Here is a 17718-nt window from a genome sequence, read left to right as displayed (position 1 = left end):
GAGTGTAGAGCAGGGGTGTCAAACATGCGGCCCAATGGGCCACCGCCCCTGAGGGTCCAGTCCGGCCGCGGGACGAGTTTACAAAGTGTGAAAATGATTTTGATCATGAAGTAAAAGCCTTTGTAGACACACTGTGATCAGTAAGTTGTAACACACATGTGGAAATGATAAACTGACACTATTGTTGAAATTAAACCTTTTGTTCTTAAGACATTTCAGGTTGTTCATAATGTTTTGTAAAAAGATTAAGCTTGAACAGAATGTACTTTGCACTAAATCGAAGGGAACATGTGGAGCTGTGGTTATTTACAGGTTATCATGCTGTGATGGTACTGCTCCGGCCCACCTGAGATCAGATTGTGCTGCATGTGGCCCCTGAACTAACATGAGTTTGACCCCCCTGCTGTCAAAATCAATGAAAACTAAATTTGCTTCGTATTATTGGCCGATAATTTAATGGCTATAATTTCACTATCGGAATAATATCAGGCGATCGGCCTCGATATAAATCGTGCGTCCCTAATTTGTAAAGTACATTTTATTCATAAAGGCAATTTAAAGTGAATGACATAATGCACTAGTACAGTTACATGCATAGCTATACAGCTTGTGCGTGTACTGGGATGCAGAACTCACTGACCAGAGAGGCCACTGTATGAATGAGCCACATCCAGCAGCCTCCTCACAGCATGCTCCCCCTGGAGGCAGAGAGCCAGTGAGGAGCTGGAGCACGTGGCCTCCACGTGAGCCTCCCAGTCTGAGGGATCCTGCACACAACAACTAACACTGTAAGAAATACCCAGGCTTAAGATGCTGCATGAAAGGACAGATAATCTTCCTCAGTTACACTTGCTGCAGGCAGCAGTGAGGTCGCTGTGCTTTGGACACGCAGGCCCACCAACGTGAGGCCACTCAGCTGCAGTTGGTGGACGGCTTTGGCCAGAGTGTGAGTCCAGGTTCTTGGCTTGAGGAGGCCCACAGTGAGCAGCATCTGTGGATCTGAACAGGAAGTTGAGTGTTCAAAAATGATATTCATGACTTGCCACATTTACACATTATAAAACTTAGATAAGGGGAAACATACATGTGCTAATACAGTTTGACACTATTACACACAAGCCTGGGCTGCACGAAATATACAAATCCCTCAGATTCATATTGATATATTGATTACTGTATGTGCTGTCTTGAGTATATGTGTCAGAAAATGTGTCAGCGCAGAGTCAAAGACAGTTTATCAGATTAATTCCTCTGGCAAATTACAATATAGAGATGAAATGTTTATACACAAACCTTTAGTAATAACATGGGCAGGAAACTTCAGAAGTGAGTGTGCGCTGCGGTCTGTGGAGGAGAGGAGAGTTTGGGGTGATGAGCCTTTCTTCTTATTTCTCCTTAAATCTTGTGATGAGGCTCAAATGTTTGGAACTGGAGCGTCCCTCCAGAGATCAGGTTTTAGACTTGCTATTTGATGTCATGTTTTATACAGCACTCAACAAACTTTACCAGCGATCATCTCATGCTCGAAGAAGAAAAGGGAGGCCTGTCTGAAAGCCACTTCAGGTGTCGGTGACATCAGGATGCCGAGGCTCCCGGGGTAATCGTGTGCTAGGAGATTCCTCAGGGAAGCCAAAGCATCCGCCCGTCTCAGAGCACACACGAGGGCGGGAGAGAACATCAGACTCTCCAGGCTGTCGTGGCAGAGATGCTCTCCCACCTCGTATGGACTCAGTTCCTGAGCCTGAAGTCGAGTCAACGCAGGCAGCCACTTCAGGCCGAGCAGCTCGAATCCTGCATGTCGGACATCGCCTTGAATATCAATTCAAAAAACATTGTAACCTTTGGAAAATACAGATGTGTGGTCATTTAAACGCACAACAAGTCATTTCCTCCCACTAGAATGATCCACAGAGGTCTCCTCCTCTCCAAAGCACATGGACTCAGTATAATGAAGCAGTTTCACGTATAAATCATTGTTTCTCTGATAACTTAGGATCCAGACGTCCGATGACTAAAATCCTAAATATAAAGTTAAAAGCTACCAAGATATAAAAAGTGTAAGTGTGTTTCAAAAGTGGATAAAAAGTTCATTTATCACAGTTCTGGCAGATGAACACAATGCTGACGTGCACATATGTTGACGGTATACGACGCCATTACAGGCGACCAAATGAAACGGACCGTTACCTTAAAATGAAGAATTTATTTGGCTTTGGATAAGTTAAGAGACTTCTGATGAAATAATTCACTCACCGCTCAATCGTTAAACTGTGTCGGCGGCTTTGTGTATTTGACAGTGTATGTGTGTTTGTTTACTGCCACCTCCAGTTCCAACACAGGACGGGATGTCCTCTAACAGATGCAGTTGAACTCCACCCACCTTCTGGCCCTCCTGTCAGCACTCTGTGTAGGAGGCTCAGGCCTTGGCTCATGTCCTTCCCACACAAGGTCAAAATCGCCCACTGCTCTGTGTCTGAGTTGCGTGGACACTTCTGATGGGACAGGATCACACCGGAAGGATCTGGCACTGCCCACATACACCGAGCTAAAGACAAAATATACTCAAGAAAAACAAAAAGGGCAGAGGAAACACCTTTTACTTTACTGACAGTGAACGCACGGTGCTTACCAAAGATATGGAACTGGTTGCTGCTGTAAGGCGCAGTGTGGAAGCAGAAGCTGGGCTCTACTGGGTGAACACCGTCAGGTCTGGGGGGGAGGCAACCCAGAAGCTTTTCTGCCTTAAGTTCTCTCATTAGGGCTGAAACAATAAAGCAACTGCAAGGTTATTTCACTGTAATGCAGACCTTCCACATTATATTTACTTTTAAATATGATTTATGGTGATTATTACGCCGTAGATATCATTTGAGATGTAATTCAGACCTGCTGACAGACTAACACTGTGGTGCACTGCATTTTCTTTCCTCAGTAACAACACCAGACAGTGGGAGGGCAGCTCCAGCTGACCCTGACCCGGGGTCAGAGTATGTGAACTGCAGAATACAGGTGCCTAGCGAAAACATACACAGGCTTAGAGAGGGTGATCCAAAAAAAGGACAAGAACATTCCTCCAAGCACAAGGAGGAAGGTTTGTTTTCTTAGACCCGAGCAGCTGGAACATTGGCCGACAGTTAGAGGTTAGAGGTTATTAGCTGCAAAGATCACAACTACAGCTAAATGTTCCATTATGATGGAAATGTCCTGGACTTCAACACCAGCGCCAAGGTCTGAGAAATCAAAATCCATGATCCTTTCCACCTCGACGTTTTCACAGTTTCTCCAGTAAAAAGCAAAAATTCCCTACAAATATCAATTATGGAGTTTGTTTGAATGCAATTGCATCCTTCTATTCTACACAGGTCTGAAGTCGTGTCTTGTATTTCTACCTGCAGGTTGGAGAGGCCAAGGACAGCAGCTCCATCGCTCTGCAGCCGCAGCCTCTGCAGCCCCCTCACACTGAAGCCTCTGCGTTCACAAACAGTCAGCACTTGGCCGTAGAAACATGGAGGCACGGCAGGCGACACCACGAGGAGTAAGTCAGCTGTGCGGGGGGGGGGGGGGGGGGGGGGAACGTAAAGAAGAACATTGAATATGAAATGTGACAGAAGACAGTTTCGGCTCCTCGTTGAGAGACGGTACCTTTCGTTGTAGCGCACAGAAAGGAAGGTGATCGGCTTGTATTGAACAGGCTGCCGCTGAGTGTGTCATCTGAAGGCACAGCTCTACAAACAAAAGTGAAAATAAAACTGTGTCACAGTAATAAAGGTAATATGTTTTAGTATGTACTTAGTAAATCCTCTTGGCTTTAAGGGATTTGAGTTACAGAACGTCCTAATGCTCTAACATCTGTCTGCAACAGTCTAATACTTAAATGAGTCAATTTAATTAGTTGCACTGTATATTTTCAATTCCCAGTTGTATGAGTGAAATGTATCTTCTTGACAGCCCAGCTTTAAAAAAGTTCAATGAAGTAGACTTAATGATGCTTTGACAACAAACCTCTTCAGAGACCGGTTGTGATTCTGTGCACTTCCTCCTCGAAGTCTTCCTGAAAACCACAAACACAGCTCCCTGTGGACCCCACCGGCCAGTCGGGGGGAGTAGAAGAGTGGAGACTCTTGACCTCTGCAGTGGAGAGGGTTGAGATCTGCCTTTCTGAGCAGCAGATCTAAGGAACTAGTTAAATCTTCCAACACTTTGTGGGCATGAAGGCCGCGAACAGCAAGGGCAAGAACAGGCTGGCAGGTCTCATCAGTTCTCTGGAGAACCGGTACAGCATCTATGAATCAGAGGGAGACTTTTTAAAGACTCAATGAAGACACTGACAAAGGCCTGAGGCCACAGTTGGATCCAGGAGGCCCACCAGACCAATGAGCCAGAAGAAGAGTTATTAAATACTTTATGACCAGTTAGTTATGTCCTACCAGCTCTGTCACTCAGGAACCTCTGTGGTGGATAAAGGAGCCGCAGACCACACACGTCGAGTCCTGAGTCCAGAACAAGCTGGAGCGTGTAGTGTGTTATGAGGGGATGTAGGAGGAAAGCATTGAGCCCCAGAGCAACTGATACCTGCAACACAAATGAGTTATTCCAGCTTCACTGCTTTGCCTCTGATTCAGTGCTTCTTCAGATAATAAAAACTCTTTTGAAGGGCAACATGCTCACCTCTGTGTGCTGCTCTTGTGTGCTCTCTCTCCCTTTACAAACACACTCATGAGTTTCCACAGTCTGCCAGTAAAACCCTGGACTGAGACCAAATGTTCTCTCTATAACCTGAAATACAAGCAAAGGGAACAGGATGCAGTCAACAGAAGGCAAAATCAGTGCTTGACGATATATTAAAGGGGACATATCAAGTTCATACTCGTATTTTGGGCTTCTTATATAACATGTTTACATGCTGTAATGTTCAAAAAACACATTATTTTTCTCATACTGTATGTCAGAATAGATCTGTATTCCCCCTCTGTATGAAACGCTCTGTTTTAGCACCTGTCTCTTTAAGCCCCCCTCCTGAAAAAGCCCAGTCTGCTCTGATTGGCTTGCGAGAAACATTGATGAGGTAGACATAGGAAGAGGAGCCGAATCTGAATGGCTTATTAAATCCTATGTTTTCTGACCAAGGCTTCCCACAAAATACTGACTGGGTTGTTTTATTTCACAGTTTGTGCACAAGCACTGAAAAAAGTGAGTTTTCCATGATCTGTCTCTTTAAATCAAACTCTCTGAAGCAAATCACCTTTTTGTTGGAGGTGGTGGAGATGAAACAATTCAAACAGGAAGTGGGCAGATGGATGGGTGAGGCATAGGCCTGTTGTTCCAGCAAGTGTTTAAGCTGAGGTAGCCAGCGTGCGATTAGAGCGAGCGACGTCTCCGAGAGGAACCTGCAGACATGGTTATAGAAAGGTGTGTGGATGTCTTTGTCCCTTTTCTACAACGCAAACAAAAGAAGAACAGCATCAGCACACACATTGTAAATCCAACAGAGTAAGTGTTTGTCTTTTCTGTGGCTATTCACCCGTGGTGTATAAGTGTGGCGAGCCACAGCTAGAACATGCAGAGTCAGGCCATCCTCTGTCCACTGCTGCTGAAGTCCTGCAACCCAGAATGGGACAGTTGCACCACCCTCATCTTCATCATGGTGTTGCTCTGGCCCAACCTAATATACATAAGCATAAAATACATGGTGAAGCAGCTTTACAAATAACAAACGCTGCGCACACATTAGAGGAGTGCTCACTAACCAAAGACAGAAACCAAGCCACTAAAGTGTTGTAAATGTCTGATTTGGTTGCACTTGTGTTCAGATGTTTTCTCCTCCCGTGAGCTCTGGCTCCAACCACGCCAGGACTGGAGAGGTTGACGATCAGCAGCATACACACCTTACTTTCAATATCTGCTGGTAGTGTATTGATTGACTGTAGATGAGATGCTTCCTGAAAATAAGATTCATAATAAATAGAGGCCATTTGTATAAGACTCCAAAAAGTGAGTTGTGTGGCACTTACAAAATCATAAAGCACGTCTGTCCTGTCTGCAGCTGGCTGCTTCTGATTGACAGATTTGGTTGGACGATGTTTCTTCAGGTGCTTGAGAATCCGCTGGTGTTCATGCTGCTGTCTCTGTTGGTCACTAACAAAAGCATTGTGATGGTATAACATGTGTTTATTCTCAATGATGTGCTGAATGAATTACAAACAACAATGCATACCTCTGATGCTTCGGTTCTTTGATTGTACTTTCCTGAGTTGTTGGTGGACTTTCTATTTTAAGGTTTCTGTCAAAGTGTACACGTGAGGATTGTTTACCTCCCGACAGGTGGTGTGGCTTCTCTTCCAGTTCTTCTGCTTCATTCTCCGATACTGAATATTGAGGATCTGTATATTTATCGGGATATTTTTTCCCATTTCGATTCATTTCCCTGATTTTCTGAAGCAACATACTCTTGCCAGTCACTTCCCTGGAAGGAAGTGGAGAAATGACACTGAAACAAAGTGCGCTGGACTGAAGCATGACAAATGTTTCTGATGCAGGTTATAATTACCTGTCCCCCGTCTGTGATGCATCATGCACTTTAAGATTGGCTTCCTCTGAAGGTGGTGTTGTCTGGCGATTGTTGTGTCTGGCTGGAGATTTAGACTCTGATGAGAGATTTGTGGATGTTCTTGGTGGTTTTATTGAAGGATCAGTGCAGCGCAGGTCAATATACACTGTGGGGCTTTCCTGGTGGGTCAGCTGCAGCTCGGCTTCCATCCTCTCCGATGATTTGTTGCACACGTTTTTCTGTCTGCATGGAACAGCTGATTATTATCATTATCTAACAAGTTTGAACAAAGGCGTAGCAGTGATGTGACTTACCTAATGTGGTGTGGGCTTTCCACGGGCTCTGACATAGACTTAGATGACTGGCTGTTACAGAAAGCAACTAGTCTCTCCATTATATTCCCCTGTGACCTGTCCCTGTCACCGTCTGTCAACAAGAATTGTGTTGAACCTATAACACAAGATAGTAAATTCATCATGTAAATTAAATGTATAACCCCCGCCCTTAATCATCTTATAGCTTCAGGGGTGTATGTTATAATTACTGACCTGCATGTGTTTCCAAAGGTTCAGCTGACACACGTTGCAGCCCATCCTCTTCCAGATGTTGAAGGACATCATCCAAATCCCACTTGTCAAGCCTCTGAATGTCGGTGTGTAACAAAACCAGTATTTTTTATTATTTACCTGCTTTAAGCATAACTAGTGTAGATTATCCCTAACCTTTTTTTAATTGCCTAAACTCACCGCAAATGAGAGAACAGGAAAACCCTCATCAGATTTTATGTTGTCCACTTTTGGTTTTACGGCGACATCCAGCTCGGCTCCTTTCACCTTCACAATACCTCTCTCACAAGCATCTGCCTTTAATGGTGAGACAGGGAAGGAAAGGAAAGGAAAGGAAAGGAAAGGAAAGGAAAGGAAAGGAAAGGAAAGGAAAGGAAAGGAAGGGAAAGGAAGGGAAAGGAAGGGAAAGGAAAGGAAAGGAAAGGAAGGGAAAGGAAGGGAAAGGAAAGGAAAGGAAGGGAAAGGAAGGGAAAGGAAGGGAAAGGAAAGGAAGGGAAAGGAAAGGAAAGGAAAGGAAAGGAAAGGAAAGGGTGCATATTTAGCAGTGGTGGAAGAAGTACTTCTTCTTTATTTTAGGTAAAGTACTAAAACCACACTGTGAAAATACTCCAGTACATGTAAAATCCATGCATTCAAAACTTTACTTAAGTAAAAGTATGAGGTATTATCAGCTAAATGTACTTAACGTATGAAAAGTAAAAGTACTTGTTGTGCAGTAAAATGTTCCCTGATTACTGTTGAATCCTTCATATACTGTTGGTAGTTTAATCTAACAGCAATGCATCATATTCTATAAGACCACGTATGTCTAAGAAGTCAATGTTTCACAAGTTTCTCAGAAAAACAGCTTGTTTTCAGATTTGTGACGATGCATTTTCCAGCTGATCCAAGAGGCTTTTTAAATACTTTATTTAGCTCAAGAAGAAGAAGACTTTTCATCTTCATCCTTCAGTTTATTACAAACACTAAAAATCACCACATCTGGAGATACATGGTTTTTAATGGACGGGAAAGGGATGAAAAACTGTAATCTGAAAAGTAAAAAGTACAATATTTATTTTTGAGATAAAGTAGAGTATAAAGTTGCATAAAATGGAAATGCGCAAGAGAAGTACAAGTACCTTGAATGCGTATTTAAGTACAGTACTTGCGTAAATGTACATAGTTACGTCCACCACTGTATTCCATGCTACACTTATGTAAACAGTGGCTGTGGATCAATAAAACCCACCTCAACATCAGCATCAGAGCGGCGTGTACCCCACTGAAGTGCAGCAGCCCCCTGTACAATTTCATCATCATCCAACTTTACACTCTCTTCCTGCCAGCATGTTTTCATCAGCTCCTGAGGGAACAACACATGCAGAGAAACACACACACACACACACACACACACACACACACACACACACACACACACACACACACACACACACACACACACACACACACATCAATGATTACCAGTCACGTTTGTTTGGGTGTCCTGACATTTACTACATTAACGCTCATGAAATGAATGTATAACTAACTAACCTCTAGTTCATCATCATCCATTGAAAAGAGGTGTTCAGGGACCTCCAGGGAAAGACCAGCTGGTCTTTGATATATGGTGACAATCTCTTCATTCTCGGACTGTAACGTTAAGAGGTACCAATTATTTGTTGTGTGTTTATTTGCAGTTGTAACTAAAGTTAGCTTTTGTCAGTTAGCTAGCAAACACATTTTTAGGAAGAAAAGAAACAACATACTGATGAAGAATCGGAGTCGATGGACGGTATATGTGGTTTCACCTTCTCCAGAATTGAATCCCAACACGACGAATGATTCAGGTCCATTTACAAGCGAGTACAATAACAAACTAATAAAGAGTTTCTGTGAAGTTACCGTTCAATGTTCCGGATTGATTATTTGAGGCTGCTTGGTCACCATGGCAACGGAAAGCTTATATGTGCACGTGTGCTCCGTCAACAATGTTGCCTTCAGGTGCTGTCAGAAATATCGCAACTAACTAATTTAAACCGCTTTAAAAAAAACAAAAAACAAAACATTCTAAAGTGTTTTATACCTGAACAAACGATTAGCCTACAAACTTATACTTTTCATGAGATAGAGAGAGATACATGTTGGGTGTAAGTTATGCCCAGTTGTCTGCACTAATATAGTATATCAGTAAATGCAGTACTTGCGTAAGTGCGCTCGGCAAGCTAGCTGATTAGCTAGCTAGCTAGCTAGCTCTTACAGGTGCTGCTTCGACTAGGACAAGCCAACTGTTTGTCTGAGAGGTAACGTTACACATATATGCAAGTTCATACTTTCATAGCATTGTTATATCATTATTTATCAGTGAAACTTTGCCATTTTACTAATTACTTATAGACATTGTGCTGTGTTTAAATCAGTGGTGTTATACTGTGGGTTAGCTAATCCATCCCCTGATGTGGTAACTTTAAACTGATTCTGTGGGTACATGGAACATTTTTAAAGAAAGTGAAGCCACACAAGTTTTAAAACCTTTATTGCACTTTTTTTGTGATTCACAATTCTTAAAGACATTTTGAGCTGTACAGATTTTTCCTTCTGCTTGTTGTTTGTAGTTTAATGGGTTAGTAAATTGACATTTCAGTTTTGTTGCTTTCAGTTTTTCACCTGCGTTTTAATATGGAATTACAGGCCTAGGCTATGTTTATTTATTTTTTTTACAGTTTTTGGCCTGCTCTCCCTATTTTCATTGTCCCAAAATGACCAAGGCATGAAGGGAGTGGGTTCAATATATATTTAAAATATATTTACATATTTTTTTAAATACATCAAATTGCATCACATTTAAAACTATCCATTTTGTTTTATATATCCATGTCAAGCAACCCCACCTGGTTACCTGATCCCAAAGTGGTAGAACTCAGCTCTGTACAGTCCATTTTACGCTCCAATCTCAATATAAACTAAATTATCTTTAAAGCATTTGAAGTTGATTGAGTGTAATTCCATTCTCCCTTTTCTGCAGAGAGGTGACAATGTACCTGTAATAGTTGCACTTTCCCACAATTACACATTCACTATTAACGTATATCTCCACACATTTTTGAACCATTGCAATTAAAATCTTGATGTCAGAAACTGAATGAAGTGTTGAAGTTATGACAGATAACATCAACCAATTCCATAAACAGAACTGTGCATGTTTGTTTAGCAGTTATTGAAGATTTCAATGTCAATATCCCGCAGGTCCTGACCAGCTACACGTGGTGGGCTGGTGCATGTTATGTTGTTGTATATGGTGATAGTTGAGTCGGGCTCTTCACCCTCTGCGTGGGTCTCCACTTGTCGAGGTATCACCAACGGACTCTTCAAGCTGTAGTTTCTCAGTGGGAGGGCACTGCAATCACATTTCCAATGGTTACCAGACAGCAAAAGTTTTTCCAAACTCTCTGGAAAATCAGGCACCATGCTTGTCAGCGTATTATCTCTGAGGTCCAGATAGCGCAGCCTTGGGAGTAGCTGCTTTGTGCCATTCTGCAAAAATTGTTGACATTCATTGTTGGACAACAGCAAGTACTCCAAATTCTTTAGGCCGGAGAATGTAGGGGCTGTGAGAACCTCCAACTTGTTGAAACTCAAGTCCAGTCCCAGTAGGCTCACCAGGTCCACAAAGCTCTGGTGTTCCACCTCAGAGATGTTGTTGTGCTGCAAGAAAAGCCTCCGTAAACCAGAAAGTCCAGTGAAAGCTTGCGCCGTGACCCTTACTAGGCAACCTCTGTCAAGATGAAGGCTGTGAAGCTTTGACAGACCTTTGAAAATGTGGTCAGGCAGACTTTGGAAGCAGCTTCCAGACAGATTGATGACAGCCACATGGGAGAGCCCAGTGAAACTTCCCACTTGTGCATCCTGCACTTGGTTGTGCTCTAGCTCTAGGTTTTCCAGATGACCAAGCCCTTCAAAGATCCTTTCCCCCAGGGCTCGGATCCTGTTGTAGCTGAGTCGTAGCTCTTCTAAGTACTGCAGATCACGGAAAGTCCTTGGCCTAATTCCAGTTATTGAGTTGTTGGAAAGACGCAGTACATGGAGACTGTGCAGGCCCAAAAAAGTGTCGTCATGGAGAGAAGTCAGTCTGTTGTTTGTGAGATCCATCCATCTTAGTGACTTCATGCCCACAAAGGCTCTGGGTACCACTGTCACAATCTGATTCTGGGCCAGGTAAAGCTTTTGTAGTTTAGTGAGTTTAACAAACACATTGGCTTTGATGACCTTGATGTGATTACCAGTCAGATCCAACTCTTTAAGCTCAGCAAGATTTTGAAAAAGCTGTGGTTGCAAGTAAGCGAGTCTGTTCCCTGCGAGAACAAGCTCCCGTAGACCTTGCAGGTCATGGAAAGCTGTCTCAGGTAAAACTGCTAATGAGTTCCACCCTAGGTTGAGAAGCCACATGTGTGAGAGTCCAGCAAACAGTCTTTCTTCAATACGAGTCAGTTGGTTGTTATGCAGACTAAGTGAAGCAAGGTTGGGTGTATTCTGAAAGATCGTACCTGGTAGCACACGGATGTGATTTCGCTCAAGGTGAATGTGCGCTAGCGACCTAAGTCCTTTGAAAGTCTGAGGGTCAAGTGTCACCAGCTCGCCACTCTGCAGATTCAAAAAGTCCAGGTTAGAAAGATCCATAAAAGACGCTGCTGCGAGGGAGGTGAACAGGTTCCCATCCAGCCAGAGGGAATGAGTGGAGGGCGGCATGTCAGATGGGGCTTGTGAGAGGTTACGAGTACTGCAGTACATGTTGAGCTCCAAACTGTAGTCATCGTACAGACAGGTGCATCCTTTAGAACATGGAATAGGCTCTTCAACCACTTTCTCTCCAGCTGTGTCGGGGTCTGGCAACACCAGTGATGTTCCCAGTACCCACAACACCAAAATCACAATGGTTTGCATAGCAGCTGTGGAAAGATCATTAACATCAAAATATGAATACTCAAAGCAAATTCACAGCAGAATACAGAATTCAGAAATGTGTTGGTACTGTGAGGCTTGACTTACCTTAAATATGAGAGGTCTTGATTCAAGATGGACCGGCTGTGAAACAGTGAATGACTGAAACCTTATGCAATTGCTTGTATGGCGAATGGAAAGTCTGCCAAGCACCCAAAGTCTTTTTTTTTTCTTTTTTTTTGTCAGCTGCTCTGAATATGTAAAATTAACCCGTTAATGTCCATTAGACTTGTGTTGAATGTCATTTTTCATGTACAGACTTTTAATTTTATTTTTAACAAAAATCCCCTTTTGATAATTTCATTGCAATAATCTCATGACCTTGATGATTATACTTGTATAACGTTGCTAAATGAGAATTTACTGTACTTTCCATTGCCTCAATCTTAATCATATCTTATATATATTTATATATATATTTATTATTATTATATTACATTTATATAAATGTATATACATTTAATATAATATTCAAATATCTCACTCTTACTGTATTTTCAACCTAATAAGGGATTCAGTGACCTTTGGTGTCAACTACAGTCAGGGTCCAGTCACTGAGTGCATTTGCTGTAGATTTGAATTGATTTACAGATTTACAGAATTTCTGGGGTTTTCTTTTTTCTTATATTTTTGACGAGAGTTTAATATGAGGAGAAATTGTGTTTCACTTCTTACCTCAAACTTGAAGTGTACTGTACATATTCTTCTTAAATATTGTTGGAGATGTAACCATCCCAATGCCATACCTCGTTGTTATATTTGGATAAAATCAACTGTATGCACCTGTCTGCACAGTTACTACAGCTGCATGTAAGGGACTTCACATTTAAAAATCTGAATATCAGTACCATTTCAGTTTCATTCAGTTATTTGACAGTGCAGGATGAGTTCAGTTCCAGAAGTCCATTTCCTAATCACATCTATGATTATAATGACTAACTTTGTGTTGACTCTTTTTCTTGGTATCTGAGTTCTTTTAGACAACCATGAACTGGTCATGCTCTAAAGGACAACCAAATCCAGATAACACTGTTTGCTTGCACATGCATTTCATTGATTTGACTTTTTGATTGATTCATAAAACTATGAAGAGAAATGATCATATATATATATAATATATATATATATATATATATATATATATATATATATCCTCTTAAGTTTGTAATGTCTTATCACTCAAATCTGGTCTTCTGCAGTGAATAAGAAGGTTATCAGGTACGTGATGCAACAATTTACATTATCTTTCAAATTTAGTTGTTTTAAATCGACTAATAATAGTTAATATGTGCATGTCCTACCAACCAATCAATCTCTATTTTACTGAACCTGAAGAAAGGTGTGATGTACAAAAGTATTGGGCCATTCATAAACATTAATATGAAGTTGGTCCCACCTTTGCAGCTATAACAGCTTCCACTCTTCTGGCTTTCTACAACATGTTGGAGTGTGTCTGTGGGAATGTTTGCCCGTTCATCCAGAAGAGCATTAGTGAAGTCAAACACTGACGTTGGACGAGAGGGCCTGGCTCGCAATCTCCGTTCTAGTTCATCCCAAAGGTGTTCAATGGGGTTGAGGTCAGGGCTCTGTGCAGGCCAGTCAAGTTCTTCCACAGTCATCCAACCATGCCTTTATGGACCTTGCTTTGTGGGGCACAGTCATGCTGGAACAGAAAAGGTTCTTCCCCAAACTGTTTCCACAAAGTTGCAAGCATAGAATTGTCCAAAATGACTTGGTAAGATGAAGCATTAAGATTTCCCTTCGCTGGAACTAAGGGGTCGAGGCCAACCCCAGAGAAACAACCCTAATTGGCTCATTATTGAGTCGGCAGAGCTTTGGCACTCGGCGTACCCTCTACTTGGTCTGCCACGTCGTGCTGAGTTGCTGTGGTTCCTAAACGTTTCCACTTTGCAATAATACCACTTACAGTTGATCGTGGAACATCTAGAAGAGAAGACATTTCACCAACTGACCGCATCGGTGGCATCCTATTACAGAACCACGTTCTAATTCAGTGAGCTCTTTAGAACGAGCCATTCGTTCACACATGTTTGTAAAGGCTGCATGGCTAGGTGCTTGCTTTTATACACCTATGGCAACGGGACTGAATGAAACGCCTGGATTCAATGACGAGTGGCCCAATACTTGTGTCCATATAGTGTATTCTGAGGAGAAGGAGCATAATGAGTCTCTTGCCAGTAGAGGGCGCTGCTGCTCTGTAAAGGCCGTCTGAAGGAATCTGGATGTTTAACGCTAAATAGAGTGTGAGCAGAATGATGATTTTAAATATAGATCATATACTGAGTACAGTATTGTTAAGCTGTCATATGTCTTGATGTCTCTGGGCGGATCCTATACTGTAGGCCTTTTAATATATCAACAATGAAAGGGAGTTTGGCTGTTATTGCTTCATAGAATGAATTTAACCATCATTTTACATTTTGTCCTGCTGCTTCGGTCAAACAATCACCAAACCGAATGGCTGCCATTGTGAGTTTTGTTCATGATTGTTGCTCTCCTGCTAAACGTCTCTAATTGGCTCATTCCCAGCATTCAATGAGACACAAAGGTTTCAGGTTCTGTCTGCTCATGTGGGTTTCCTGAGTGGAGGAGAGTCTTAATAGTGAGCAGGCAGAGCCTGCCGCTGTGCCTGTAACAGTTTGACTCGCCTGCGCCTTGCTCCTGGAGGGATAATTTCCTCAAATAACTCTGGATAAATGCTCTGCTTCCTCAGCAGTGGAGAACAAGGCCTGAAAGGCATGATGTTAATCTAAATTGGATGGATGCATGCTGATCAGTGGAGAAAGCCATCATAATGTATCTTTCACTCGACTGCGCTGCTATTAAACGTCACAGAACTGTCGACATGAAATACCAAGGGAAGCCCAGTACACATTTTTAGGATCAATTAAAACACAAACTGTACACGACGGCTCCCCAGATGAACTCAGCTGCTGCTGTTGGGTCTGTTTTAGTCACTTTTAGTGCATCTCTTTTCTGTGGACATGTTTAATTATCGTATGTCAACTCCACACACATAAATCAAGGAAGTCTGGTATTCGTCTGCGTTTTTAAGTGCTAAGTGTATTTAATTTGTTTCATTGTAAGTACATAACATAGTCATAGTCTTGCTTCAACTTGATCTTTGTTGTCCCTGACGGGGAAATGTGTCATGACATAATACAGACATTAAACCTAATATTGCAACATGGGTTTGAGATATCACGCTATCAAACAAACAGGTAGAGGGTTAAAGTTCAACAGTTGACCAATTAAATGTATCCTCAAAGTATGACTCAAACATTATCACCTTTATTTGTTTGTTTTGTTTCTTTTTGTTCAGGCTGCTATCCAAGTATTTGTACACAGTTCACAGTCCTTTGAAACCGTACGTCTTTTCCAGTTAGCCTCGTCGCACTAAAAACCCAGAACTACAAAGATCTGCTGAGGTTTTACCTTACGTACTGTATTTCTGTTAATAGAAAAGACGCCACAGTCTAATCCCAAGGACCGCCAGCAGCTGAATGCTGTTAACTGAACCTCGGGATGAGTTGGGTCCATTATCAACAGAACCATAAAGCAACAGATTACCCCTCCTGTGCAGCTGCATGGGGCGTCTAGACATTCATAATGTTGGCACATATCACGGTGCACGGAGCGTCTTTTCTCTGCTCTGTTGCTCTAACCACAACCCTTTCTTAGTGAGATGTAACCCCTTACTTATTCTCTGTTAATCTCTTAATTTAGCTAAATAGTTTTGTTTGTCCAGTACACAGGCTCAAAGTGAGAACAACCCAGCGTCCCCCAACCACGTGAAGTAAGGTGAGAATGGCTTATTGTCACACATACACTTCATTTTGTATTGAATGACAGCAGGCTCAGCCAACACTGCCATCCACTGGCAGGTTATTGGACTGTTTCACCTTCACATGCTTTTAAAAATGAACAAAGAAGCATGTCTTGGTTGAGACGGATTGCTTTTGAACACGGTTGTTCAGTGGCCTTTTACCCATCGAGGTGATGGTGGTCCAGCACGGCTGCCTCAGCCCCTTGACAGCTAAAGACCTTGGACACCCCTGCAGTGGCTATAAATATCACTCGCAGCTCACAGTCCTCTCGCTGCTTTCTAGGAGGAGAGAGAAACCATCGGCTTTGTCTCGGCAACTGGAAAGTGCCGGAACTCGGCCACTGTTTCTTAATTGATTGTGATCATTGTGACCGGTGCAAATCATTGCAGCTGGTGACGCCGTCAGGCCTTTTGAGTGTCTGTCAGATGTGTCAGCCGCATGACGCCAAAATACATCGACTATGTGCTTAACAATCTTAAAATCACCTCTGAAATATACAGAATTGTGTTTTAACATGATGCTAACCTGTAAACGTGATGATGATGCTTTGAATTTACATTTGTTTACATTTACATTAAGAATTAAAAGATACTTACAAATATAGAATTTTAAAATAGTTTTGTCTACCTATTTTTAAAGTTTTATTTTAAATACTATCCTATTTCTAAGATTGTGACTTTGTGTGGTAGTTTTTATTGTTTATGTAACATTTAAATATATATATATATTTTTTTATATATATTTCTATATATCTTTTAATATATATCTTTTATATAGATATATAATTTTTTAAATATATTTATATATATATTTATTAATATATTAGTAATATTATATTATTAATATATTATTCTAATAATTATATACTATTATATATATATTATTAATATTTATATATATTTATACTATGGGTAGAAAAACGCCAAATAAATATATATATATATATATATATTTATTTATTTGGTGTTTTTCTACCCATAGTATAAAGCCCCCTGATGAAGGCCTTGTGAGAAGTGCTTAATTCAACCTTCATGGAACCCCTTTAATTGTTTCTTTCTGTCCTGTGAAGGTGCGTCCAGCGGATTCACTAACATGGATGAAACTTTTGACTTTGCTGACTACCCTTGAGCACAACCAGACAATGTCGGCTTGAAGAGGACAGGTGAGAGCCACTTCACACACTCAAAAAACACCCAAAAGTCTGAATCAGCTGCCAGGCTTTGAGTCAAGGAGGAGACCTGGATTCCATTCAGAGGAAAAAAGGAAAGCAGCTGATGAATCCCAGGAGAACCTCCATAAATCCAAAGCCTCTTTCAGGTGTCTCACGCATTTATTCATTTCAGTAATATTATAAGAGAGGGGAGTGCTGTTGTATTGTATATTAGCACAACGATGCACAGTACAGTACAGTACAGGCGAACGCTTCACTTGAAGGACACACCCGTGAGAAAATGTAGTAATAAGAATCACACAAGTGGTAATATCCTTCAGTTGACTTTGGCTTTCCTGTGTCACATGTTTCCTTGATAACTGTGTGTCCTTGACAGTTGCTATGATTTCTTGCAATCTCCAAACAGTGAGTGGAAAAGAAAAACCCATCTTAAATGTGTTTTCATTCATCGGCTTCAGAAATGGATTGTTCTGCAACTAACTGATTTTCGTTTCTGTCGTTCACTCAGTGCTGGGGAAATCCCTCCAGTGGGATTTAATCATAGTTTTGAAAAGACGTATCAAGTCGGCGATACTAGCTCCCACATTGATATGGAGAATAAATATT

General features: G+C 41.6%; 4 protein-coding genes across 9 annotated transcripts in view; 1 reads left to right on the top strand and 3 right to left on the bottom strand.

The window, feature by feature from the left end:
* Nucleotides 1-632: 632 nt before the first annotated feature.
* LOC115011746 (uncharacterized) lies at nucleotides 633-4282 on the bottom strand. Its single transcript, XM_029436965.1, has 9 exons — nucleotides 4200-4282; nucleotides 3390-3468; nucleotides 2887-3013; nucleotides 2630-2761; nucleotides 2381-2545; nucleotides 1507-1809; nucleotides 1294-1344; nucleotides 848-999; nucleotides 633-767 (listed from the first exon to the last, which is right to left on the bottom strand). Exons 1-9 carry the CDS (start codon nucleotides 4280-4282, stop codon nucleotides 633-635), a joined length of 1227 nt encoding a protein of 408 aa, XP_029292825.1.
* Nucleotides 4283-5806: 1524 nt separating this feature from the next.
* LOC115011745 (uncharacterized protein C16orf71-like) lies at nucleotides 5807-9017 on the bottom strand. Its single transcript, XM_029436964.1, has 9 exons — nucleotides 8865-9017; nucleotides 8650-8748; nucleotides 8345-8458; nucleotides 7294-7410; nucleotides 7096-7189; nucleotides 6862-6997; nucleotides 6548-6790; nucleotides 6312-6463; nucleotides 5807-5853 (listed from the first exon to the last, which is right to left on the bottom strand). The coding sequence occupies exons 1-9, from the start codon at nucleotides 8949-8951 to the stop codon at nucleotides 5807-5809; spliced, it is 1089 nt and encodes a 362-aa protein (XP_029292824.1). The 5' UTR covers nucleotides 8952-9017.
* Nucleotides 9018-9127: 110 nt separating this feature from the next.
* Nucleotides 9128-17718, top strand: part of mrtfbb (myocardin related transcription factor Bb) — a 79169-nt gene continuing 70578 nt past the window's right edge. For all 6 annotated transcript variants that reach the window (XM_029436797.1, XM_029436793.1, XM_029436790.1 and 3 more), the window contains exons 1-3: nucleotides 9128-9398; nucleotides 15870-15915; nucleotides 17011-17103. The gene's annotated coding sequence lies outside the window, so the exon portion shown is untranslated. The remainder of the gene's footprint in view (nucleotides 9399-15869; nucleotides 15916-17010; nucleotides 17104-17718) is intronic.
* igfals (insulin-like growth factor binding protein, acid labile subunit) lies at nucleotides 9885-12209 on the bottom strand. Its single transcript, XM_029436800.1, has 2 exons — nucleotides 12142-12209; nucleotides 9885-12041 (listed from the first exon to the last, which is right to left on the bottom strand). Exon 2 carries the CDS (start codon nucleotides 12034-12036, stop codon nucleotides 10303-10305), a length of 1734 nt encoding a protein of 577 aa, XP_029292660.1. The 5' UTR covers nucleotides 12037-12041; nucleotides 12142-12209; the 3' UTR covers nucleotides 9885-10302.

This window comes from Cottoperca gobio, chromosome 8 (assembly GCF_900634415.1).
Source record: "Cottoperca gobio chromosome 8, fCotGob3.1, whole genome shotgun sequence".
In the NCBI taxonomy this organism is placed as follows: domain Eukaryota; kingdom Metazoa; phylum Chordata; class Actinopteri; order Perciformes; family Bovichtidae; genus Cottoperca; species Cottoperca gobio.
The sequence above is the reverse complement of the archived record's forward strand: the minus strand, read 5'-3'. Positions and strand labels throughout refer to the sequence as shown.

Bases quoted from the DNA above. Each gene is read 5' to 3' on its own strand.
- LOC115011746 (XM_029436965.1), bottom strand. From the start codon at position 4,282: ATGCTGTACCGGTTCTCCAGAGAACTGATGAGACCTGCCAGCCTGTTC. The intron at 3,014-3,389 runs GTAGAAATACAA...TGTTTTCGCTAG, and splicing joins TTGGCCTCTCCAACCTGCAG to GCACCTGTATTCTGCAGTTC. The intron at 2,546-2,629 runs GTAAGCACCGTG...TTTTGTCTTTAG, and splicing joins CAACCAGTTCCATATCTTTG to CTCGGTGTATGTGGGCAGTG.
- igfals (XM_029436800.1), bottom strand. From the start codon at position 12,036: ATGCAAACCATTGTGATTTTGGTGTTGTGGGTACTGGGAACATCACTG.
- LOC115011745 (XM_029436964.1), bottom strand. From the start codon at position 8,951: ATGGACCTGAATCATTCGTCGTGTTGGGATTCAATTCTGGAGAAGGTG. The intron at 8,459-8,649 runs GTTAGTTAGTTA...TTGTTCCCTCAG, and splicing joins TGGATGATGATGAACTAGAG to GAGCTGATGAAAACATGCTG. The intron at 6,464-6,547 runs GTAATTATAACC...ACTTCCTTCCAG, and splicing joins GCATCACAGACGGGGGACAG to GGAAGTGACTGGCAAGAGTA.